General features: G+C 37.5%; 1 protein-coding gene and 1 long non-coding RNA gene across 3 annotated transcripts in view; both read left to right on the top strand.

Moving 5' to 3' along the window:
• The window catches only part of LOC137628731 (peroxisomal acyl-coenzyme A oxidase 1-like), a 19,989-nt gene extending 11,425 nt beyond the window's left edge, over positions 1–8,564 (top strand). For both annotated transcript variants that reach the window (XM_068359906.1, XM_068359905.1), the window contains exons 9-15: positions 1,129–1,291; positions 2,737–2,927; positions 3,614–3,723; positions 5,004–5,143; positions 5,882–6,028; positions 6,809–6,972; positions 8,252–8,564. In XM_068359906.1, coding sequence (XP_068216007.1) covers positions 1,129–1,291; positions 2,737–2,927; positions 3,614–3,723; positions 5,004–5,143; positions 5,882–6,028; positions 6,809–6,972; positions 8,252–8,360 — 1,024 coding nt within the window. In that variant the 3' untranslated portion in view covers positions 8,361–8,564. The remainder of the gene's footprint in view (positions 1–1,128; positions 1,292–2,736; positions 2,928–3,613; positions 3,724–5,003; positions 5,144–5,881; positions 6,029–6,808; positions 6,973–8,251) is intronic.
• A 1,646-nt stretch (positions 8,565–10,210) lies between these two features.
• LOC137628345 (uncharacterized) lies at positions 10,211–27,534 on the top strand. Its single transcript, XR_011041340.1, has 4 exons — positions 10,211–10,401; positions 15,260–15,423; positions 20,518–20,680; positions 27,156–27,534. It is a non-coding gene; the product is annotated as an uncharacterized lncRNA (long non-coding RNA).
• The last annotated feature ends 31 nt before the right edge of the window (positions 27,535–27,565 follow it).

The following is a 27,565-nucleotide window of genomic DNA, read 5'->3' on the forward strand; positions in this document are numbered from 1 at the left end:
TCATCACCTTTTCCCTCACTATCATCACCTTCTTTATCACTGTCATCGCCTTCTTCCCCATTATCATCACCCTTTCCCCTACTATCATCACCTTCTTCCTCCATTATCATCACTCTTTCCCCCACTATCATCACCTTCTTCCCCATTATCATCCCCTTCCCCACTATCATCACCTCCGCAATCACTATTATCATTGTGTCCCTCCAATCACTCATCACTTTTTCCATCATTATCATCACCATTTCCATCCTCATTCAATCCCTCCATCGCCCATCACTTTTCCCTTACTATCATCACCTTCTCCATCACCTCACCACTGTCATCACCTCCTTCATCACTATCATCTCCTTCTCCATCACTATCATCACCTTCTCCACCACCCCGCCTCTATCATCACCTCCTCCATCACTATCATCACCTCCTCCATCACTATCATCACCTCCTCCATCATTATCATCACCTTCTCCGTCACTCATTACCCAACCACTATCATCACCTTCTCCATCACCCCACCACTATCATCACCTTCTCCATCACTATCATCACCTTCTCCATCACTCATTACCCTACCTCTATCATCACGTCCTCCATCACTATCATCACCTTCTGCATCACTATCATCACCTTCTCCATCACTCATTACCCCACCACTATCAACACCTTCTCCATCACCCCACCACTATCTTCACCTACTCCATCACTATCATCACCTCCTCCATCATTATCATCACCTCCTCCATCATTATCACCACCTTCTCCGTCACTCATTACCCCACCTCTATCATCACGTCCTCCATCACTATCATTCACCTTCTCCACCACCCCACCACTATCATCACCTCCTCCTCCATCATTATCACCACCTTCTCCATCACTCATTGCCCCACCACTATCATCATCTTCTCCATCACCCCACCACTATCTTCACCTCCTCCATCACTATCATCACCTCCTCCTCCATCATTATCATCACCTTCTCCATCACTCATTACCCCACCTCTATCATCACCTCCTCCATCACTATTATCATCTTCTACATCACCGCACCACTATCATCACCTCCTCCACCACTATCATCACCTTCTCCATTACTATCATCACCATATGCTTCACTATCTTCTGTTTCAGTGAACCCGAACCCCAGATCTTGGACTACGAGACACAGCAATATAAGATCCTTCCCCAAATTGCCTCGGTCTTCGCCCTCCTCTTCTCCTCCCGCAGTGTCACAGATGTCTTCTACGCCGTCTCCGCCAGGATGGAGGAAGGAGATATGTCCCTCTTACCCGAGGTACGGTGGCAGCCATTTTTTTTAGTCAAGTTTCATTATTGAATTTAATATTTTCTTATATGTTCAATTTCTTGGTTTTAAGTTTTGATATTCACATTGTACTTATTAAACCTATATTCTATCATTTTTCTGGAAATCTACATTTTCAAGTTTATATGCCATGTTTTTATTGCATTTTCTAAACATTTACATTTTGTACTTTTTCTGTAAGGTCTAAAGACTTTGTTTTTTATGATAATTTTAACATTTACATCTATGATTTATACTTATTTTCGGGTTTTTCAAAAAATACTATCAATGTTTTCTTAACCTACACTCCATTATTGTATCCTTTTTCATTTCATAATTGTATCAATTTACTTTCAAACCATTACCCAAGATTTAGATATCTTTCGTCTTTTTCCCTCAACTTTTGCCCCATTTTATTTCTCCATTCTTTTTTTTTCTTTTTTCTTTTGTCTCCTTAGGGCCTGGCAAGATCATGTGCTAGATATCTGTATTAAAATATTCTCGGAAGATGATTATTAATATAGTTACTTTTACCCTATTTTTGATCTCGCTTTAAAAACCTATTAATCACTTTAGTAACTTTCATTTCATATTTAGATTAAAATCCTACTGTAAATCTAATACTTTGCACTTACCTTGCTTAATTAAAACTAGGAAAGTACCCTTACTTTAAACCCTATTTTATTATATTGCCTTAGAAATAAATCTATTAATTACTTTAGTTACTTTCATCTCATATCTAGAATAAATTCCTACAGTAATCCTATACTTTGCACATCCCTTGCTTAAACTAAACTTCGAAAATACCTTTACTTTAAACCCTATTTTATTATATTGACTTAGAAATAAATCTCTTAATTACTTTAGTAATTTTCATCTCATATTTAGAATAAATTCCTACAGCAATCCTAATACTTTGCACTTCCCTCGCTTAATTAAAACTACGAAAATACCTTTACTTTAGCCCTATTTTATCATCTCGTCTTAAAAATAAATCTATTAATTACTTAAGTTACTTTCATCTCATATTTAGAATAAATTCCTACAGCAATCCTAATACTATGCATTTACCTTGCTTAATAAAAAATTCGATAATACCTTTACTTTAGCCCTATTTTATCATATTGCCTTAAAAATAAATCTATTATTTACTTTAGTAATTTTCATCTCATATTTAGAATAAACTCCTACAGTAATCCTATACTTTGCACTTCCCTTGCTTAATTAAAACTACGAAAATACCTTTACTTTAACCCTATTTTATCATATTGCCTTAAAAATAAATCTATTGATTAATATAGTAACCTCATATTTAGAATAAATTCCTACAGCAATCCTAATAATTTGCATTTCCCTTGCTAAAAAAAATCGAAAATACCTTCAAATAGAAATATCTATTAATCCCTTAAGTAACGCTCACCCCTTCGGAATTCCAGCTCCACGCTTTGTCCAGCGGCATAAAGGCCCTTGGCGCCTCCGACGCCTCCAGCGGCATCGAAATCTGTCGCCTCGCCTGCGGAGGACATGGCTACATGGCCTCGTCAAATCTCCCGCGTCTCTATACAGGGACTACTTGTGCCATCACTTACGAGGGGGAGAATACAGTCCTCTGGCTACAGGTTGCGAGGTGAGTAGCAGTTAGATTAGTTGTTTTCATATGTTGAAGAGATCAAATTGACTGAGATATTAATTTTCTTGTAATGTCAGTTTCTTATCTCCACTTATATGAAAATATATTTCATGTACTGTACGTGTATTGCTTTTTGGAACTTTCTAAAATGTCTTTTTGTACGTATGAAAATTCACTCTCTTAATCTCTACTTTAGTCAGATTTTTTAATTAGTTTTAGCCAATATCTGTAATGTATAAATATTTAATATTTTTCATGTTCTATTAGAGCTTATAACTTTTTTTCCAAATTAAAATATTATCTTGCTAGCAAACTACTTCTGTATTCTTGAAATAATCAAATATATCTACAAAAATATGTATATAATTGGTATTAGCAGATCACCTAACACGAAACATGAAATCTCTTTTAAACAGAATATCAAGGAATAAGCAATGCACACTCACATATGTATGTATGTATGTATATATGTATGTATTTAGACTGTATGAAATCATCATCATAGGGTATAGTCGTTTGTTTACATACTTTACAAGCGCAGACAAAAACACACATCTAGTGTACATGCAAGCAACATACAGATAGAACATTTTTTATTTCATATATAGGAAGAGACCCAAAGATCTCATACTCTTTTTGTTCCATATTTTTAAAAAACCTTTTCTGATTTCAAACAATTCCAGATACCTCGTGAAATCTTACCGAGCTGCCAAGAAAGGAAATACTTTTGATCAATCTGTTAGGTACCTAGGAGCTCCGCCAATATGTAATAATGGAGATTTGTCTAGTAAAGGTACGTATGCATTATACATACTTTAGTGTTTGAGGCCTGTTGCAAATTTCATTTTTTTTCTCTAAAACAGGATTCGTAACCCTATAATCAGGATGTTGTTGCTAATCGCTTTCTACATATTTATGGTAATAGCATGGTCCAGATATATCTGAACCGGAGGTCATAGGAACATTTGACTCTTAATAAACAGTATTTTTCATAAGGGACGATTAGCAAAGTCGAAATCCAATAGGTAATTAGCTCATTAAAAAAAAATTGCAATATCTTGCATCAGGTTAGCCAGGACTCTTAAACCTCAAGTTTACCAAGGCATACCTGTTAGATTTTATTTTTCTTGAAGGCTTTTCCATGTATATCTAGGATGTCAATGCATATCTTTGACACCCAGGCTTACCAAAGCGAAATTTTGACTTTAAGGTTTACTCAAACAAAGCTTGGAGATCGTGGCTTACTCAAGAACACCAAGCCTTACCAAAGGACATTTTGAACATCAAGATTTATTCTAGAATAATTTGTACTTTAAGGTTTACTTATCCAAAGGGGCTATTGGGTTAATTCATTAGATTATGTTTTAATATACTGGCCACTTTTGACATTCTAATCCTGATTTTATTTTTCACTTTACCCCAGGGCCAATTGCTACTTCTTTCCCAATCTATGTCTTGGTTCTTTAAGACTTTTTGATTTATGATAACACCTAGATTTAACCAAAAGTACACCTTATGTCTTGTTCCATAGAAATTACCTCTTGGAAGTCCTGTTTTATAAGTGATTTCATTGAGATTATATCTAAGTGTTTGCTTACTATCTACTTATTGCAAAGTGTTCTTTTGACCAACAATTTCCTCTACGGTATCATCTTGTATCTAAGAACTAAATAAATATATTATTTTTGTAGGAGAGATTTATTTCTAGTATATTTAACTTATAATGTAAAATTCAAATTTTCTGCACAAGTGGCCCCAAGTACATGTTTTGGTTTATAGAATGGTAAACCTAGGGTTTTGTTCAATTTATTTCATAAACCAGAGTATGTATTTTTTATCAAAGAACGTATTATGGACCTTGTAAGTAGTTGACTGTATATATAGTGCGCTTTGCAAGATAAATATATAACAGACTATGACTAGAATCTAGTTAGCTACAGCCATGAAAATTCGGAGAATAACACCTTCTGTGGTCATACTTCTCCCTTGACAGCAGGTATACCTGTTAATATGAACTAAATCGTGAACATTAAACGAATATAAACTAAGTAAAGTAATTTCCTGTTCAAAAAGGTCTAGTTGAAGCATTCAAGGCAGCATCCCGCTCCCTGGTGGCCAGTACAGAACAAAGACTGCAGCGTCTGTGTGATTCAGGAATGGAGTATCACCACGCCTGGAACGCTTGCTCCGTGGGGCTTGTTAAATGTGCTGAGGTAAGTTAGTCCACAAAAAGCTTAATTGCTTGGTGTAGCTGTTTAGACATGTAGCTTTGAATTTATAAATATACTATATTCAATTCTTTTAGCGAGGCAGAATTGCGCCGACTCACAGTGGTGCTCTTTTAGCTCGGAAAAGTTTCCCAATAGCTGATTGGTCGGATAAAAATACTTCCGACCAATCAGCTGTTAGGAAACTTTTTCCGAGCAAAAAAGGGCATCCTTGCGAGTTGATGCAAATCTGCCTCAGTAAAAATAATTGACTATAGTGGCATAGTTATTTCACCTTTTGCATACAGTAGTTCTAAGGAGTGCTACTGAAATCACTCGCTAAATAAGCATTGTTCATTTTCTGTCTTGGTATACGAGCATCTCATTTAATTGGGTGAAATTTATCAGAATTATAACGTTATAATACAGTAATTAATTTTTACGGTGGAAGATTACATTTTAAAGCTAAGAGATGAGAAGATTTAACAATTAATGTTAATAGTTACAATTAATGTATTATTATTATTGTTATTATTATTATTGTTGTTGTTGTTGTTGTTTTTGTTGTTGTTGTTGCATTTGTTACTTAAAACAATTAATATCAAATTAATGAGAAACATTCGTTACTTAAAACAATTAATATCAAATCAATGAGAAAGTAGTCGACTGAAATCAGTTATTCCCAACGCTCATCTTCACAAGTTCGTGGTTCATTTTAATTGTTTATTTATTGTTTACCCTCAGGCGCACATGAGGTACTACGTATGTGAAAAGTACATTGAAAGCGTAGAAACCGAATCTTTGAGTCCAGAACTACGTGAAGTCATGAGAAATCTGAGTCGACTTTATCTGACTTACCATATCACTCGTCAACCAGGGATTTTTCTGAAGGTGGGTCTCTCTCTCTCTCTCTCTCTCTCTCTCTCTCTCTCTCTCTCTCAGAAGTAAAGATACAAGTCTAAGACTCTCTCTCTCAGAAGTAAAGATACAAGTATAAGATTCTCTCTCTCTCTCTCTTAGAATTAAAGATACAAGTCTAAGACTCTCTCTCTCTCTCTCTCTCTCTCTCTCTCTCTAAGAAGTAAAGATACAAGTCTAAGATTCTCTCTCTCTTTCTCTCTCTCTCTCTCTCTCTCTCTCTCTCTCTCTAAGAAGTAAAGATACAAGTCTAAGATTCTCTCTCTCTCTCTCTCTCTCTCTCTCTCTCAGAAGTAAATGTACAAGTCTAAGATTCTCTCTCTCTCTCTCTCTCTCTCTCTCTCTCTCTCTCACATCAGCGCCAATGACCTTAGATGTCAAGATGCCAGGAAACTCTTAATCAATCAATCAATCTCTCTCTGAAATAAAGATGTAATAGTAACATTCTCTTTCTCTCTCTCTCTCTCTCTCTCTCTCTCTCTCACACACACACACACACACACACAACTAAAGATGTAAGACCAATATTTCTCTCTCTCTCTCTCTCTCTCTCTCTCTCTCCCCCAAACGTTCTAAGTCTAAGATTCAAACTCATTGAAACTCAAAACTATCAAATTTTCATAAATCATAACTAATCCCATTAGATAAAGTTAATATAATACATCCAAATCAACATAAAAATACACAATTTCAACTTCTGCAACACCAATTTAATGACCAATAACTGGATTATTTAAAATCATTTCAAACCAGGGCGGGGCCTTGACTGGCGCAGACATCAGTCAACTGGAAGAGGACATGTCCATTCTACTGGCGTCCCTGAGGCCACAGGCTGTTTCCATCGTCGACTCCTTCGATTTCGACGATGACCAATTGAACTCGACTCTGGGCGCTTGGGATGGGAATGTGTATCAGAGGTTGGAAACTCTTGGCCAGTTTCGTTTGTATTTTGATAATTTCGTTATTATTATTATTATTATTATTATTATTATTATTATTATTATTGTTGTTGTTGTTTTGTTATTGTTGTCGTTTTGTTGTTGTTAGCCAGGTAACTATTATTATTATTATTATTATTATTATTATTATTATTATTATTATTATTATTATTGTTGTTGTTGTTGTTTTGTTATTGTTGTTGTTGTTTTTGTAGTTGTTGTGTGCATATTAACCTCAATATTTAGACGTCATTTTTGACGGCTTGGTTACAACAACAACAACAACAAGAACAACGCACACACACACACAGATTCAATCCTTCCCAACCCCCTCCCCCTTTCCTGACTATACCCTGGTTCGGCAAGTTGTGCGAGTGTGCAAAAAAAACAAAATTCCAGCTGAAATGTGCGTTTTTTTATCACAATTTTTGGTGGGTTCACTGGCTTTCCTACATCAAAAAAATGGATTTTTTTTTATTTTTAATAAAAATGTTACATAAAGAATTTGGTTTTCGATTTTGAGAAAAACTTTACAGCAATATCCTTATAAGATAGGAAGAAAAGTTAGTATGGATTTCAAGGACATTTCAGAAAAAATATTTCCATTAAGAAAAATTAGTTTTTGAAAAAGTCAATGTTGAAGTCACGCCTGATTGAAGAGGAAATAAAGTTATATTAGCATTTTCTTGCCAGTGTTACAGACGTATGTTCTCCTGTCAGGCCTCTCTGGCCTAAGATATTATGACTCAATCCATTCCAAGTTAACTCAATGAGTTTCTTCCAAAAGGTAAACAAAAATCTGCCATTTTTGATGAAGTTTTGTCATATCTTATATATTTTATTGCTCGCATTTTGACCCCATACACTTATCTTGAATAACTTTAATTTTTTCGTGGCATACATATTTTTTGAAGATTTTCCTAACCAGGTAGTTAAATCGGTAGAACTTAAAAAGTTCAAACTTGCACCAAATGCTTTTATGTTGAAAAGGCTGACACAAGTCTTGCTATAGTTATATATGAAATATCTGTTTTGATGTTGTCACTGTTTTTGAAGTATTTTATTGTAATTGTTCATTATGTTTCATATTGTATATTTTTTTCCTCATTTCCTTTCCTTGCTGGGCTATTTTTCCCTATTGGAGCCCTTGGGTTTATTGCATCTTGCTTTTCCAACTAGGGTTGTAGCTCAGCTAATAATAATGATAATAATAATAATAATAATGATAATATATTCTGAAAATTATAATTGTTTTCAGACTCTACGACGAAGCTATGAAGAGCCCACTCAACAAAAAGGACGTGCCTGAAGCCTACCACAAATACCTCAAACCTCTAATGAAGTCGGATTTAAGCTCCAAATTATAGATATCATATTTAGTAAAACCTCGTTGATATCTATAATTAATTGAAAACTTGAGAGTTGATTAATTGATATTTTTTTCGTTGAAATCACACTATTCTTGTTTGAGATATATCAGGATAACAAAGGCTATTTTTACTTTATGGATGAAATAATAAAAAGTTAAATGTTATGAAGTATACACAGATCATTTGGTTTGAATTCCAGCACAAGGTAGAAAATTAAAAAAAAAAAAAAATGTAAAATAAAACTCAGTTAATGTATAAGTAGGCTAATTATGTATATATAAAGTAAATTGTTAAGGTTGTGAAATTAAAATAAAAGTGTGTAAAGAAGTAATTATATTTTATTATAAGTTGCTGTATGTGCCACATGTGAAATCTAGTGGCCATGTTTACTAATTATTTCAATCCAGGGGCTAAATACACGTGTGACAGTTTTACCAAACCTGTATCATATATATTCTAGTTTTGCAGCCAGTTTGCAATACGATTTATGTTGGCAAATATATATATATATATATATATATAAATTTATATACATATATTTATATATATATAAATTTATATATATATATATATATATGTATATATATATATATATATATATGTATATATATATATATATATATGTATAAATATATATATATAACATATATATATATATATATATATTTATTTAATAAACAACTACGCCTATCATGATACTACTGATGAATTTATTCTTATTTTCAGTGATCCGGAAAGAATGAAAGTATGTGCAGTAAGTCATGGCTGAGTGGTAAAAGGGGGAATAATGATTAAGCCAATAACAATAAATGTTGTTTAGGGTTTAGAGTCCTGCAGGTATAGACAGCCAAAGAGAACTGAAGTAATAGCAGCCAGTCTTTGTTGAGTTTTAAAGGTCAAGATATAATGAAAGTATAGAGGTAAGTCATGCTTAATGTTTAAAAGGTTTTGAGCTTAAAAAAAGGAGTTATTCTTGGAAGGAAGGAAAGTAAAAGAATTAGATAATTTTTCTGGGGCTTGTGAGTTAGTTGAAAAAAATAGTTTGAGTATTATGGTCAGAGAAATTAACATTGAACTATTTAATTTCTTGTTACTCTCTGTGCATTTTTTTTTATTTTAGCTTTTAGTTTACTCCAATTCCCACTTCATTATTTTCCATTTTGAAAATTAACCTCTTTTATTTTTTATTCCATAATGCAACGGCATTATTCCAAACTCCGATTCCAGTTTCAATTCCAGAAAATAAGATCCAAATGCCAATTTTAGTGTTGTTTGTAGTCGACTAAAGCAAGTTAATTAGATAATTAATTGAATAGTATATAAATCCATCTATTTATTCATACATTTTCTTCTGTGGAATGAGTAAGAACCGTATTTGGTCTGTTATGCAAACCTATGTTTGTATATATTAAAGGTTGTAGCCTGGATGAAACTCGTTCTTCACTATTGTTGCTGTTCTTCAATGAATATATTTACTTAGTTCTAGTTTTGGGTTAATTTGAAACAAAAGCGATTTGTTCCTTTTTTAAATTAATGTTTTATGTAAAAGAAACATTTTTACGAATTACATTCATTCCCGTATCATGAGTAGTTAACAACATTTATGGAGTTGCAGTTTTTTTATGAATATTCTTAGATATGTTCTATTTTTGGGGGGCAATTTGAAAACAAAAGCGATTTACTCTTTTTTTTAATTAATATTCTATGTATAAGAAATTTTTTTACGAGTTTCATTGATTCCCGTATTATGATTAGTTAACAACACATTTGGATATTTTTTTCCTGTTTCACTAACACTGTACTTTGTTACCGCTTCTACTCAATAGATGGCGTTAGTGTAGGACACTCTTGCGAGACTTGAGAGTCCTTGGAAGTTGGAATGTAAAAAAATACTCTTCTACGAGACTATCAGTCGAGTGGGAACCCGTGGCCAAATCCTACTTGTAAATTTCTATCATAACTTTCGCTTGTTTTAGTTTCCGGTAATTGTGAATGTGAATTCTAGGTAAATGCTGACATCATTACTTCTGTGTGAAAGGTGAGTAGTGTTGTTTTAATATCGTTTTACATATATCGTCATTGGTTTAAATATTGAAATATATGTAGGCCAGATTCTCATGGAATGTTAATGTTCGTGGTTTTTGGGTGAAGTGTTGCTCTCGTAAGTATTAGAGGCCTCAATATAGCTTATATATGCCTCAATATAAGGTATAACTCCACGCTAATATGTTAGCAGGATTGATGATTGCGTGCATGAAATTTGACTGGCCACGTATGCCTATGATTGGGTGGATAGCTCTTTGTGTTTTTTGTCCGCAAATGATGTGACAAATATTAACACTAACATCGGTTACGTAGGCCTATACGATAATACATATAGGCCAATTTATATCCTTTTGGCACTCATAACACGCGAACTCACTTTGTAATATGTAACTTTAGTCACAAATGAAGTTTTACCTTTTAGCATAATTATATTCTCATTTATTGACATTGAGACGTGGCCTCCATTTGCAGTTCGGTGTTATTGTAGTTACGAACGGGGAAAACAAGAGCAAATTTTGTCTATAGAAAAACGCCCGTTTTCTTCGCAAATGGTAGGAGGGTGTTATGTGCGGCCTTCTTTGTAGGAGAGTCATGCGCTGCCGTCTCTGATGCATGTGGTAGGTGTGTTTTTATTGCAGAAGGTTGCACTAAGTAGCTTATTTGGTGTTATTGCAGAGGGTTTCACTTGGTAGCCGTTTTTATTGCAGAGGGTTTCACTTTGTAGCCGTTGTTATTGCAGAGGGTTGCACTTGGTAGCACTTTTTATTGCAGAGGGTTGCACTTGGCAGCTCTTTTTACTGTAGAGGGTTGCAGTTGGTAGCTGGTTTTATTGCAGGGGGTTGCTCTTGGCAGCTGTTTTATTGCAAAGGTTTGCCCTTGATAATTTTTTATTGCAGAAGGTTGCACTTGGTGTGTTTTTATTGCAGAGAGTTGCACTTGGTGTGTTTTTATTGCAGAGGGTTGTACAAGGCAGCTGTTTCTATTGCTGAGGATTGGACGTGGTAGGTGTTTTTATTGCAGAGGGTAGCACTTGGTACCTCTTTTTATTGCAGAGGGTTGTACTTGGTAGCTCATTTTACTGCAGAGGGTTGCACATGGCAGGTGGTTTTATTGCAGAGTTTTGCTCTTGGCAGCTGTTTTGTTGCAGAGGGTTGCTCTTGGCAGCTGTTTTATTGCAGAGGGTTGCACTTGGTATGTTTTTATTTCAGAAGGTTGTACATGGCAGCTGTTTCTATTGCTGAGGATTGCACGTGGTAGCTGTTATTATTGCAGAGGGTTGCTCTTGCCAGCTATTTTTACTGCAGAGGGTGGCACTTAGTATCTCTTTTTACTGCAGAGGGTTGCACTTGGTAGCTGGTTTTATTGCAGAGGGTTGCTCTTGGCAGCTTTTTTATTGCTGAGGGTTGCCCTTGGTAACTGTTTTTATTGCAGAGGGTTGCCCTTGGTAACTGTTTTTATTGCAGAGGGTTGCCCTTGGTATGTTTTTATTGCAGAGGGTTGCACTTGGTAGCTCTTTTTATTGCAGAGGGTTGCACTTGGTAGCTCTTTTTACTGCTGTGTTGCACTTGGTAGTGCTCTCAATTGCTGAGGAATGCACTTGGTAGCTCTTATATTGCGGAGGGTTGCACTTGGTAGCTCTATTTTATCGCATAGGGTTGCCCTTGGCAACTTGTTTCATTGCAGAGGGTTGCCCTTGGTAACTTTTTATTGCAGAGGGTTATACATGGCAGCTGTTTCTATTGCTGAGGATTGCACATGGTAGCTGGTTTTTATTGCAGAGGGCTGCACTTGGTAACTCTCTTTACTGCAGAGGGTTACACTTGGTAGCTGGTTTTATTGCAGAGGGTTGCTCTCAGCAGCTGGTTTTATTGCAGAGGGTTGCTCTTGGCAGCTGTTTTATTGCAGCGGGTTGCACTTGGTATGTTTTTATTGTAGAGGGTTGTACATGGCAGCTGTTTCTATTTCTGGGGATTGCACGTGGTAGCTCTTTTTACTGCAGAGGGTTGCACTCAGTAGGTGTTTTTACTGCAGAGGGTTGCACTCAGTAGGTGTTTTTACTGCAGAGGGTTGCACTTGGTAGTTAGTTTTATTGAGTAGGGTTGCTCTCGGCAGCTGTTTTATTGCAGAGGGGTGCTCTTGGCAGCTGTTTTATTGCAGAGGGGTGCTCTTGGCAGCTGTTTTATTGCAGAGGGGTGCTCTTTGCAGCTGTTTTATTGCAGAGGGTTGCACTAGGTATGTTTTTATTGCAGAGGGTTGCACTTGGTATGTTTTTCTTGCAGAGGGTTGCACTTGGTATGTTTTTTATTGCAGAGGGCTGTACGTGGCAGCTGTTTCTATTGCTGAGGATTGCATGTGGTAGCTGTTTTTATTGCAGAGGGTTGCACTTGGTAGCTCTTTTTTTATTGCAGAGGGTTGCACTTGGTAGCTCTTTTTTATTGCAGAGGGTTGCCCTTGTTAGCTCTTTTTACTGCAGAGAGTTAAACTTGGTAGCTGTATTTATTGCAGAGGGTTGCCCTTAGTGGCTGTTTTTTATTGCAGAGGGTTGCCCTTGGTAGCTGTTTTTATTAGAGAGGGCTGCACTTGGTATCTGTTTTAACTATATTGTTGTACTTGGTAGCTGTTTTTATTGCAGAGGGTTGTACTAGGTAGTTTTTTTTTTAATTGCAGAGGGTTACATGTGGCAGTTTTGTTACTATAGATTGCTATTTTGTGTTTAATTAGGATTTTGCTTGCCGTCCTTCTTTGGTATTGCAGGTTATGCTTTGTGGTGGTTTTGGCGCGGCGGGTTAAGTTTTGCTACTTATTCTGTTGCAGTGCTGCATTTTTGTCTGGTTGCACTTGCAGCCTTCTGTTGATGTGGTTTTGCTTTGCCTAAGTTTTAGTGAGGCAATTTAAATTTTGCTACGGTTTTTCTTTGAATGGGCTAGCTTGGAGCCTATCTTTTCTTTGTGAAATTGTATAATACTGTATGCTTATTCTAAAGAGATTAGAGGGAAAGATTGATGAAAAGCCGAGATGAACACGAAGGATTTAGATAAGGTAGAGGTTGTACTAACCAAATTTTCATTTTAAGACATGTGGTACAGCAATGTGTAGAGCATAGAAATTGTCTTTTGATGGCGTTTGTGGACTATGAAAAAGGCTTTGATAGTCTGCACCGTCCAATTTTGTGGAGAGTTCTGCGTTAAATATGTAAATGTGTAAATTTGATAAAGTATGTTCAAGAGCATAGTAAGTGCAGAGTTAATGTTAGTGGAATCCCATGAAATGAATTTCCAGTGACCATTGGAGTACTCCAAGGGAATATGTTGTCACCTATGTTGTTTATCGTTGTCATGGATTTTGTAATGCATAGAATAGTTAGAGGAAGAAGGAGGAATGGACTGAATTGGTAATAAGAAATTAGCTGACCTTGAGTATGCTGATGATGCTATCCTTATTAACAGAACACCGATTTGCAATGCTTACTTACCAGAATGCATGAAAATATCACAGTAGGTTGGGCTCAAGATAGAAGAAAGACAGAGATGATAACGGAATATGCAATGGAAGATGAAATATCAATGGAAGGAGAAAGGATTATAGAGGTAAAATCATTAGTATTTAGGAACTATGATCTCTGATACAGGGTCTTTTGAATTTGAGTTTAAAATTAAAGATTGAAAAAAGCAAATCAGACTTTGGCTAGGTTAAATAAAACTTGGAAATCAAATTAGCTGAAATTACTGATAAAAATTATGCTATACAGTATATCAGTTTAGCGAGATCGGTGTTACTGTATGGACATGAGTCGTGGTATAAAAATGAACCAATATCTATGATTTTTTATATTTGAGAACAAAGCCCTCGGGAGAGTATTGGTAGTGAAACGGCTGGACAGGATTAGAAATTAAACTACAGTATAAGAGATAACTAGAATGCCATATGTGGATGAGATTATGGTAAGGGGTAGATGGAGATGGTTTGGGCATGCTTTTCACACTCCCCAAGAGAGATTAGTTCACCAAACATTTAATTGGGCTTCACAAGGCACTAGAAGCATTGGAAGATTGATTGATTAAGAGTTATCTGGCATCTTGACATCTTAAGAAGAATTGGAAGACCCAGTCCTACTGGCTCAGGACTATGAAGCGTGAAGTAGATTTAAAAGCTCAAGCTAGAGACGACTGCTGAAATCTAACAGGCCCTTTGCGTCAATAGTCGTAGGGGATAACAATGAAGGGATGTGCTTGGCTGCAGTTTCTGTTAAGGTAGATTATGGTTAGTATTTTTTTTGCTATGGGTTGCACCTGGTTGGTGTATTTTTGATAGGTTCTGTTGTGGCTATTTTTGTTGCAGTAGATTATGCTTGTAGCTATATTTTACACTTAGCTGTGTTTGTTGATAAGGGTTAGCTTGGCTTTTTTAATTGACCCCGTAAAAAAAGAAAAAAAAAATTTGTAATGGGATATAGTTTAAATGAAATTTGGAACTTATAATCATTGAACCTCTTAAGAACCAATGAGACCAAATTCTAGAAATAAGACTTTTTAATAGTATCCCTGATATTACCTGTTCCTTGATTCAGTAGCATTTGTTTTTTACTTTTTTTTAAATTGTCACTAGATGGCGAAATTTGATTATGCAACAAATCTCAACCTGGAATAAACAGGTTAATATTGCAAGGGAACAGTATTTATGCACTGAAATATAATTAGTTCCTTAAATTATCCATTAAAGTTCAGTACATGATGACTTGCATGTCTGCTCAGGCTATGGTATAAGATTTTGATTTAGTTTTAATAAGTTTAATATAATTCAATTTTCCCATTGAAGATTCTTTTGTTTGATTCCATATTTTTCTCCTTCAGGGCACAAGGTACAACTGAAAGCATGGTTTCTGAGAATTTATCTTAATCTCGATGCTGGAAGAGGATGGAAATGAAGTCCCATTGCTGCATTCCAACTTTATGCTTTATCAGGCGTAAATTTAATTTTGGTATCCATGGTATTTCCCATCAAATGCATTCATAAGGTATTGTATCATTTAAGTTTTCCATGAATGGAATTTTTAAACCTGGATTAATGGTTGGTGTATACCTGGGGCATGAAAGTGTAAAATTGATTGCCTATTCAAATGCTTGCCAGTTTTGATTGGCCCAGCATGGATTTGGGCTAAACAGAATTACACATAAAAGGACTGTTAATAGTTTTTAGAATTAATATATAACAGGTTAGGATTGATGTTACTTCATCTGAAGTTACACCATAGACTCTTGACTTTTTTCAATGTAATTGTGTAATTGATTTGTAGTTTTCCTGTCATTTTATGGTTTTATTTCTTTCATATTAAACGAAGGGTAGGAGATAAGTTTTTATATCCAATTTCATTCTGTTTGCTATAGTCAATACTTAGTTGACCAAAGTATACTCAATTTTCCTGATGCTGAATTAGTGGCTAGTTAGGTAACCCCTCATGTTGAATGCTATTTTGGTTCACTTCATTTCACTGTCCCAATTAAAAGTAAAGATTTTGTTACTACATGAACACACACCATCGTCTTTTAATAGGAGTATGACTTCAGCAAAGCTGTAACAGCTTTTTATACATTTAACAAGGTAGTCTGTAGTAGGTAACAGGTGGAGAATAGTCCCTGCCTACTCCCAAGGTAGAGTAACCTTCACTTTGACTTTGGCCCAGTTATTATTATTATTATTCTCGAAGCTGCAACCCTAGTTTGAAAAGAAAGATACATTAAGCCTCAGTGTTCCAACAGGGAAAATAGTCCAGTGAAGAAAGGAAATAAGGAAACAATAGGGTGCATTGGCGTACCCACGAGCTAGAGTACTCTAACCCAAGGTTGCTCTGCTTCCTCATAATCTGGCCGTTTTAATCTTTTGCCTTTTATTTCAATAGAAGAAATGAACTGGCCTCTGTAAGTATGGCCAAGAATGCGGTTGATCTGGGTTCTTCTCATCACCCGTCTGTCTCTATGCACATGATCACGTATACGAGCAACAATGTGACAGTTTCCTGCAAGACTGGTCACCTCGCTCTTGTTTGCCATAATCGATCACTACGTGAAAGGTTCTCACGTCATTGGCCCTTCACTGTAATTAGGAACCAAGCTTTTGAAAACCATTCGATCTGGTACACACGATTTGAAGTTTAAGCGATTGTTGCTTTAGCCACCAGGGAACTAGCACACCTGTCACCTGTTCCTTCTTAGTGCTCTCAGACCAGAGGTCTACCAATGCGCTGGAATATTTCAATGCTTGAGATCTTCCTAGTTACATACAGTTCCATAACCTACTGTAGATCTTCCCATACTAGAGACCGGTCCATGAAATAACATCTAACCCTCCGAGACTTTTCCAGATGTTAAATTCTTCCAATTAGTTTGTGCAATAGGTATTACAACAAGTGACTTTTCAGTTTGATCTTGGTTCTCGCACAAGCACCGAGAAGCCACGTGTGCTTGCTTAGGCATCGGCAAGCATTCTCTCTAAGGACAAGCACTCGCATGTTGTGTGGGGCTAAGGTCTTCGTTCACTCTCCAAAGTCTAAGGCACTTATGCCCCTTTATCCTCAGAGAACACGAGAGTCGGAAGCCCTTCAATCAACACAATTCCTCTTCTTCCTTTATAGAGATTGAACAGTCCCATTTGGGGACCAAAAAGCATGTCCCAAGGGGAGGAAGGATTCTTCAAAGAAAGAGTTATGGCACCTAACTTTTACCGTTACAAGCAGAGATCTTTCAAGACTTTGTCTGTGATCACCAAGATTATTGAAATCATTCATTGACTTCTGTAAATTGACTGCCTAGGCAACCACAATGCCTATTGGGGGAGGTTGCATCCATCAATTAGCACTTAAGTGCACCCTCAGAGGTCTAACCAGCCCTTACATTGCCGTAGTTGGTTCTTTCGATCAGATTTTTGTTTGGATCAAGTCCTATTTCTTGATCCAAAGAACTACTTAAGATCCAGTCGATAAAGTTGATCTTGCCTCGCATTCGCAACAACTGAAGGCAATCATGCTGGATGTTGTCGTCCTCTGGTGTTCATTGATTCAGCGAGAACAGTGCTGACAACAGTGACCCGATGAAAGACAGCACTTGTTCTAAGGCCTGCAGTCTTCTGTTCCGAAAACAGCTTCCAGGACCAGCTTGAAACAGTTTCCCATTTTGACCACTGGTTGAGTGCAGTCGTACACTTCTCCTCCACCTGGAATTGGACAATTCTGAAATGCAAAAGATGCATTAAGATATTTTCTCCGTCAGTAGGTAGGAACCTTCCTGATGCCGAAGCCAGTTCGTCAGTTGTCCTTCTGTCTCGAAAGAAAATGAGGGGGAGACACGAAGTCTTAACGTTCTCCAGTCTACTCATTACTGTAAAGTTAACTGGGGTCAGAGACTAACAGTCCTCCCTTTTCTTGAATTCATCCATGATGAAGAGGGCAAGTACTGTGTGGTCTTCCAATAGGATAGAAAACTTCATGCCAGTAGCGAACTGAAGAATACTTGCATCTAGATACCCATCCTTCAGTACAAGTACCTACCTACCTTTTTGACGAAAGGATTTTAGTTAACCAGTTTAAACCTGAAGGTTTGAACTGCCTACCACTCTCGAGCATTTAACGCTCGTTGCTTCTAGTGCCTACACATGAAGATTGCCTCTTGGGATTTCATGATGCACCTTCCTGTCTCTCCTCAGAGGCAATACTCCGGGATGGAGACAGTTGGCTTTCCTTTTGCTACCATGTGAGATGTTCAATTGGTAAGCCTAGTCTCTCGGTCTAGCAGAAGATGGAGAACCAGAGTATGCTGATAACACACTGGTTTGGTTCATCTCGGCAAATGTAGGGAGGTAGCACATCTTCTTCTGGATGACCAAAAACTTCCAGCTCAATGGAGGAAATGTCTTCTCTCATCATTGGAAACTCATTCCACTTGGAATTCTACACCAGAGTTGTTTGAAGAATCGCTGGTCAACAGTCGGCGATTTCTTGACAACCTGGTTTGAATAGAACAGGAAGTATGGTATGATCAGGCTTTGTGGCGGATTAGAGACCCTCTCCAGGAGAGTTCCACTTGAATCCCATTTCCAGGGATTCTGCTGTTCATAGAACCCAAGGAAGGGTGGGGCACACCTTGGGAATCTGAATGCCTTCGGGATGTGGTCCATAAGCAGTACAAACTGACATCTCGACCAATTGAAGGCAAGTAATGCTATTTCCATTGCAAACGTCTCATCAGGGTTAGGACACCCAGTAGTAATGGATAAACTCCTCCATCATAATTTCGGTCTACAAGCAAAAGGTTAATGTTTCACTGACCCTGTATACATGGGCAAGCAGCAATGCATGTGAACAGCCAATAACATAATAGAGCTGTTAGCAAGGTCTATTCCATATAAGAATAATGTTCCAGCAAACATGGCTCAATCACCCTGGACAGAATAAAGACCAGTACAGTAGTCTGAAAAGTTGTGTGTTGCAGAAAGGGTTTGTGCTCTTTGGGAATCCTCTTTTAAGGAGACATTTGCCTTTCTGTTGATCCAGAACTTCCAGCAAACCTCTCCAGTCCCAGGGACATCAGCAGCATTTGGGAAACATTATAGCACACCCTTAGATGCCTCCTGACTCTGTGGTCATTTACGTGGTTTACCAGTTACTAGTGTGTTAATGATGTGATAGCCTCGCTATAACAGTGGCGCCTCCCAAGTGTCCCTAGCGGGTTGCTATCTGAAATTGCTGCTGCCCCTCTTTGAGGTACATGTATAACTATCATCATCTGTTAGCAATATCATAGAAAGGATACTCTAACAGTTGGAGCCCAGAAATAGATTGCGGTACCCTTTGCCTTAATTTGTTGAGGGAGTTTTCTCAGCATCTGCTGTAAAAGTCACTTGGTTTTTAACTAATCTTCCCAGACCCTCCTTTGAAGGATCAACCTAGGGTCAGGATAGTCTGAAAGATTTAACTTTAACAGCCCTTTTTAGAATGTCACCAGAATCCTCTTTATCTGTCATGCAGATCATGCAAAAACCCTTGACTGAACACTGGATATGATCTGACCCCAGGAGTACTATCATTTTGGCAACGGCGCTACGAATTTGTTGCATAACATTTTAGATGTCTAGTGTTAAATGCAAAGGAAGGTAGGCTTTCTCTTTTTTGAGCCAGAGTTAGAGATTCTTAAGCTTGCCTCAACAAGTTTCCAAGATCTAGTAACTAGCTTAGCTCAACAACAAATTCAAATCCTTCTTAATCTCCTTTATAAACAAGGTTCATATGACTTTAAGAACTTGGGTACCTTGTTACTTACAGATTTTGTTTTATATATGTATTACAATTTTGTCATAATCTGTTGAAATAGTAATGTAGAGCTAAGGGGTTTTGTTTGGCTTTGTTTATATTGGCCATGGAGTACTATTGTCCCTTGATAAATAAGAAACAATTGTTCTCTACCTAGGACGACAGTAATTTTATGTCATTTAATAGGGTTTGTACATCAATGTTAAGTGGAATCAATAATATCACTTATTTTGCTACTTTCCAAGATGTAGTCAAAAGGATAAATACATGTTATTGGTTACAATGGGTAATAGGAAATATAAAGTATTCAGTATTCTTGGAAAGGACCTTAAATGGCCTATACAGCTCAAAAATTTTAAATTCATGATATGTTAATTATATATATCAGTATTTAAGGAATCATGACCTTTGGGTTTTTCTGTTTAGGGGTAAAATTTACTTTACTAATTTACTTGCAAACATATTTAAAATCTCCATGCAAATGCATTGACTTTTAAATGTAGTTTTTTATATGGAAACTTGAATTGTCACTTGAGGAGGAAATTTGCTTATGTAACAAATCTCAAGTTGAAATATACATTAACATTATGGAGCAGTATTATGTACTGTACTATATGCTATATAAATTTTGAATATGAAATAGGGTGAATAGTTTCTTGAATTAAACATTACAGTTTAATACATGATAACTTGCATGTCTGCTCAGGCTATGGTATAAGATTTTGATTTAGTTTTAAGAAGTTTGATATACAGTAATTAAATTTTCCCATAGAAGATTCTTTTGATTGATTCCATATTTTTCTCTTTCAGGGCACTAGGTATAACTGAAAGCATGGTTTCTGAGAATTTATCTTAATCTCGATGCTGGAAAAGGATGAAAATGAAGTCCATTGCTGCATTTCTACTTTATGCTTTATCAGAAGTAAATTTAATTTTGGTATCCATGGTATTTCCCATCAAATGCATTCATAAGGTATTGTATCATTAAGTTTTCGGTGAATGGAATTTCTAAACCTGGATTAATGGTTGGAGTATACCTGGGGCATGAAGTGTAAAATTGATTGCCTATTCAAATGCTTGCCAGTTTTGTTTGGCACAGCATGGATTTGGGCTAAACAGAATTATACATGAAAAGGACTGTTAATAGTTTTTAGAATTAATATATAACAGGTTAGATTCGATGTTACTTCATCTGAAGTTACACCTCATAGACTTTCTGACTTTTATCAATGTAATTGTGTAATTGATTTGTAGTTATTTCATGTCATTTTATGGTTTTATTTCTTTCATATTAATCGAAGGGTAGGTTATAAGTTTTTATATCCAATTTCATTGTTTGTTATAGTCAATACTTAGTTGACCAAAGTATACATTTTCATCCTGATGCTGGATTAGTGGCTAGTTAGGTAACCCCTCATGTCGTGAGGAATAAATGTCGAATGCTACTTGGGTCACTTTATTTCACTGTCCCAATTCCAATTAAAGATTTTGTTACTAAATGAAGATGCACCATTCGTCTTTTAATAGGAATATGACTTCAGCAAAGCTGTAACAGCTGTTTATACATTAAACAAGGTAGTCTGTAGTAGGTGGCAGGAGTTGAGTAGGCTCCACCCACTCCCAAGATAGAGTAAACTTCTTTGACTTTGGCCCAGTTAATATAATTAGCGAAGCTGCAACCCTATTTCGAAAAGCAAGATACAATAAGCCTAAGTGTTCCAACAGGGAAAATAGTCAGTGAGGAAAGGAAGTAAGGAACTAATAGGGTGCATGGGTGTACCCACAAGCAAGAGTACTCTAAAGCTAGCCATACACCTGCAGATTTGATCGTTCATGATCAACAGATATGGAATGCGAGAGATGAAATCTGCCGCTCTACTCGCCACTAACTGCGCAGACTAAATCGCTCAGATATCCATAATCCAACTCCACCTCCAGTGTGTGTTCAGCAGTCGTGGCAGGGGTACGTGGGCAAACCAACCAGAAAAGTCAAAATCGGGACTTTTTGATGTTTAGCCGACTTATTATGAGTCTTAATTGTGACAATGATGATAATGATGATACTGACAATATGAAATATATTGTTTACAAGACTCAAGTTGATTGTTATACTAAAGGTTGTGAGCTCTCTCTCTCTCTCTCTCTATTAGTAGGCCTATATGTGTGTGCATGTGCATATGTTTGTATATATGATCATGTGCCAGTGTATTGTCATGAAGATATCTGATTATTATATGTATCTCCCTTCTAAGGAAGGAAAGAACTCTCGCATTTATCCATAGACTCAGCGATAAAATCTGTACGGGGGTAAAAACTTCCAACATGATGGAAGATCAAAATGAGTGATTTGATGTGAGGTTTTATCTTTATCGCCCCATACACAGGCAGATATTTAGGAGATTTGGTCCGTAGTGATCAAATCTGCTGAAACTGAGTGATCAAGTCTGCAGGTGTATGGCTAGCTTAACCCAAGGTTGCTCTGCTTCCTCTTAATCTGGCCGTTTTAATCTTTTGCCTTTTATTTCAATAGAAGAAATGTACTGGCCTCTTTCATGTATGTGCAATAATGTGGTTGATCTGTGTTCTTCTCATCACCCATCATCTCCATTCACATGATCACATACACGAGCAATATTGTGACCACTTCCTGTAAAACTGGTCACCTCGCTCTTTCTTGTTCGCCATAATCGATCACTATGTGAAAGTTTCTCACATGATTTGAAGTTCTTTTGGGTGATTGTTGCTTTAGCCTACAGGGAACTAGCACACTCACCTGTTCCATCTCAGTGCTCCCAGACCTGAGATCTAACAACGCGCTGAAATATTTCAATGCTTGAGATCTTCCTAGGTACATAGTCAGTCCATGACCTACTGTAGATCTTCCCATACTTAAGAGACTGGTCCATGATATGACATCTAACCCTCTAGACACTTTTTAGAGATACTTAAATCTTCCAATTAGTTGGTGCAATAGGTATTGCAAGGTGACATTTCAGTCTGATCTTGGTTCTTGCAAAAGCACTGAGAAGCTACGTGCTTGCTCAGGTATTGACAAGCATTTTCTCCTAAAGACAGGCACTTGCATGTAGTGTGGGGCCAAGGTCTCCGTTCCCTCTCCAAACTCCAAAGCAGTTTGTTCCCCTTTAGCGTCAGAGAACACGATAGCCAGAAGCACTTCAGTCAACACATATCCTCTTCTTTTACAGAGATTGCACAGTTCAGTTTGGGGACCAAAAAGCAAATGTTCAAAGGGGAGGAAGGATTCTTCAATGAAAGAATATAGCACCCAACTTGTACCTTTGCAGGCGGATGAAAGAATATAGCACCCAACTTGTACCCTTGCAGGCGGAGATCTTTTAAGACTTTATGATCAATAAGATCTTTGCACTCATTCATGAATTCATTGACCTCCTATGCAACCACGATGCCTATCGGGGGAGGGATTACACCCATCAATTGGCACCTTGGTGCCTCTCAAAGGTCTAACTAGCCCTTATATTGCCGTAGTTGGTTCTTTCGATCAGATTTTTTGTTTGGATCAAGTCTTATTTCTTGATCCAAGGAATTCCTTAAGATCCAGCAGATAGTTGATCCTGCCTCACACTTGTAACCACTGAAGTAAAGTATGCTGGAGGTTGTGGTTCTCCTCCACTGCTCATTGATTCATCGAGAACAGGTCTGACAACAGTAACCCAATGAAAGACAGCACAAAGGTACTTTGTTCTAAGGCCTCCAGGCTTCTGTTCTGAAAACAGCTTTCAGGACTAGCTTGAAACAGTTTCCCATTTTGACCACTGGTCGAGTGCAGTTGCACACTTCTTGACTTTGAGTTGGACAATTCTGAAATGCTAAAAGTATCTAGAATTTTTCTCAGTCAGTAGGTAGGAACCTTCCTGAGCCGAAGCCAGTTCGTCAGTAGTCCTTTTGTCTCGTAGGAAAAGGATGGAGAGACACTTCAAGTCTAACACACAGTTCTCCAGTCTACTAATTACTGTAAAGTCAACTGGGGCCAGAGACTAACAGTGCTCCCTTTTCTCGAATCCATTCACAATGAAGGCAAGTACTGTGTGGTCTTCCAACAGGATAGAAAACTTCTTGCCAGCAGTGAACTGAAGAATACTTGCATTTAGATACCCATCCTTCAGTACAAGAAGTACCTACCTACCTTTTTGTTGAAAGGATTTTAGTTACCAGTTTAAACCTAAAGGTTTGTACTGTCTACCACTCTCGAGCTTTTTACGCTCATTGCTTGTAGTGCCTAAACATGAGGATTGCCTCTTGAGGTTTTTTGATGCACCTTCCTGTCTCTCCTCAGAGGCAATACTCCAGGATGGAGACAGTTGGCTTTCCTTTTGCTACCATCTGATATGTTCAGTTGGTAAGCCTAGTCTCTCGGTCTAGCAGAAGATGGAGAACCAGAGTATGCTGATAACACACTGGTTTGGTTCATCTTGGCAAATGTAGGGAGGTAGCACATCTGCTTCTGGATGACCAAAAACTTCCAGCTCAATGGAGGAAATGTTATCAGACTTCTCTCATCATTGGAAACTCATTCCACTTGGGCTTCTACACCAGAGTTGTTTGAAGAATCGCTGGTCCACAGTCGGCGATTTCTTGACAACCTGGTTTGAATAGAACAGGAAGTATGGTATGATCAGGCTTTGTGGCGGATTAGAGACCCTCTCTAGGAGTGTTCCACTTGAATCCCATTTCCAGGGATCCTGCTGTTCATAGACATCCAAGGAAGGGTGGGGCACACCTTGGGAATCTGAATGCCTTTGGGATGTGGTCCATAAGCAGTACTAACTGACATCTCGACCAATTGAAGGCAAGTAATGCTATTTCCATTGCAAACGTCCCACCAGGGTTAGATAGGACACCCAGTATTAATGGACAAACTCCTCCATCGTAATTTTGGTCTATAAGCAAAGGGTTAATGTTTCACAGACCCTGTATACATGGGCAAGCAGCAATGTACTTGAACATCCAATAGAATAGAGCTGTCAGCAAGGTCTATTCCATATAAGAAAAATTTTCTAGCAGACATGGCTCAATTACCCTTGACAAGGAATAAGACCAATAGTCTGAAAAGTCGTGTGTTGCAGAAAGGGTTAGTGCTCTGGGAATCCCCATCGAAGGAGACATCTGCCTTCCTGTTGATCCAGAACTTCCAAACTTCCAACAAACCTCTTCAGTCCCAGGAACATCAGCAGCATTTGGGACATATTATGGTACACCCCTAGATGCCTTCTGCTTTGTGGTTGTCTACCTGGTTTACCAGTTACTTATCTTATGACAGAGTCCGAAGACAAGAGGTATGGAGGAGTCTGAGAGAGAGCAGGGTGCCAGAGAAGTACGTTCGACTGATACAAGAGATCTACCGTAATATATTTACTAGAGTGAGGAGCAGTGCTGGGGAGACAGAGGATTTTGAGGTGAGAGTAGGATTACATCAAGGGTCAGCTCTGAGCCCATTTATCTTTAACATTGCGATGGACGTTTTAATAAAAGAGGTAAGGGAGGCAGTACCATGGAACATATTGTATGCAGATGATGATGTTCTGTGCGCAGAGAGCAGGGAAGATCTGGAAATGAAATTGGAAAGGTGGAGGCAAGTACTGGAGGATAGAGGAATGAGAATAAGTAGATCTAAGACAGAATATATGTGTACCACCAGTGAGGGGGATGATAGAGAAAGTATTCATCTTAGAGGAGAACAGATAAAGAGAGTTGATAAGTTTAAGTATTTGGGATCCTTTGTTACTGCTGGAGGAGGTATGGAAGATGAAGTTAAACATCGGGTACAGGCAGGCTGGAACAACTGGAGAGCAGCCTCAGGAGTTCTTTGTGACCAAAGAATATCACCGAGGTTGAAAGGAAAATTTCATAAGACAGTGGTAAGAACAGCAATGCTGTATGGAACGGAAACAGCAAGCATGAGGAAGACAGAGGAGAAGAAGATGAATATGGCAGAAATGAGAATGCTTAGGTGGATGTCTGGGGTGATAAGAGAGGATCGGATAAAAAATGACTACATAAGGGGGTCGACAAAGGTGGTGGAAATATCAAAGAAAGTGCAGGAAGGGAGGCTGAGATGGTATGGACACTTGATGAGGAGAGATGAGGACCACGTTGGGAGACATACTATGGAGATGGAGGTTCAGGGAAGAAGAAGGGGGAGACCAGGAAAGAGATGGAGGGACTGTGTGAGAGGAGACTTACAGGAGAAGGGGATTGATGAGGCAGAAGCGCAGAATAGAAAAAGATGGAAACGGCCCATCCGCAACGGCGACCCGATATAAAAATGGGAACCAGCTGGGAAGACGACGACCAGTTACTCGAGTCTTAATGATGATAGCCTCACTATAACCGTAGAGCCTCCCAAGTGTCCCTAGCTGGTTGGTATCTGAAATTGTTACCGCTCTTCTTAGAGGTACCTGTATAACTACCATCGTCTGTTGGCAATATCATAGAAAGGATACTTTAACAGCTCCTGAAATGGATTGCGGTACTCTTTGCCTCGATTTGTTGAGGGAGTTCTCTCGGCATCTGGTGTAAAAAGTCACTTGGTTTTTAACTAGATCTTCCCAGAGCCTCCTTTGAAGGATTAATCTATGGTCAGGATAGTCTGAATGATTAAACTTTAACAGCCCTTTTTGGAATGTTGCTACAATCTTCTGGTCTGTCATGCAGATCGTGCAAAAACCTTGACCGGACACTGGATAGGATCTGACTCCAGGAGTACTGTACTATCATTTTGAAGATGGCTGTACGAATATATGTTGCTTAACATTTTGGATGTCTTGTGTTAAGCGCAAAGGAAGATAAAGTCTTTCTTTTTTTTTAGCCAACTTTGAAATTCCTAAGCTTGGCTTAAACAAGTTTCCAAGATCTATTAAACTAGCTTAGCTCGACGACAAATTCAAATCCTTCTCGATCTCCTTTACAAACAAGGTCCAGTTGACTTAAAGAACTTGGGTTCCTTGTTACTTACAGATATTTTGTTTGATATGTATTATGATTTTGTCATAATCTGTTGAAATAGTAAAGTAGAGGTAAGGGGTTTTGTTTGGCCATGGGGTCCTATTATCCCTTGATAAGAAATATTTTTTCTCTACCTATGACAGTAATTTTATGTAAATTAAAAGGGCTTGTACATTAATGTCAAGTGGAATTAGTAATATCACTTATTTTGCTACTTTCCAAGATGGCGTCAAAAGGATTGTAAATACATGTTATGGTTACAATGGGTAAATAGGAAATGTTAAATATTCAGTATTCTTGGAAAGGACTTTAAATGGCCAACACAGCTCAAAAATTTTAAATTCATATATAATTATCAGTATTTAAGGAATTATGATCTGTGGATTTTTCTGTTGAGAGGGAAATTTACTTTTAATATACTACTAATTTTCTTGAAAACAGACTAAAATCTTTATTTCTTGCAGAATTGTACAAGAGATTGAACATCCAAATTGATTGAGGGAGGACATATCACAAAACATTGTCGACTTATGTGCAACTGATCAAACTTCTACAAAAGGTCTAGGTAGTAAACCTGGTGCAAAATTGGTGTCACAAACTAGTGTTTGGTGCTCAAAGACAAATACAGGAAGTGCTTCAAGTTAACTGCACACCTACCTACCAGAAGTACTTGAGTAGATGGAGTTTTTATATGCAGAGACCAACAGCGTAGTGTGCAATCCTGTAATCTAATGCAATCATGCAGGAAGGAAGTAATTTCATTCCATTGAATAGGAGATTGATGGACACAAGTTACAATGAAATTTCTAGATTGCTGGACACAAGTTACAATGAAATTCCTAGTTTGCTTCTAAGTTTTGAAGTGAATAGAAAA

The sequence above is a fragment of the Palaemon carinicauda genome, chromosome 36 (genome assembly GCF_036898095.1).
Source record: "Palaemon carinicauda isolate YSFRI2023 chromosome 36, ASM3689809v2, whole genome shotgun sequence".
Lineage (NCBI taxonomy): Eukaryota > Metazoa > Arthropoda > Malacostraca > Decapoda > Palaemonidae > Palaemon > Palaemon carinicauda.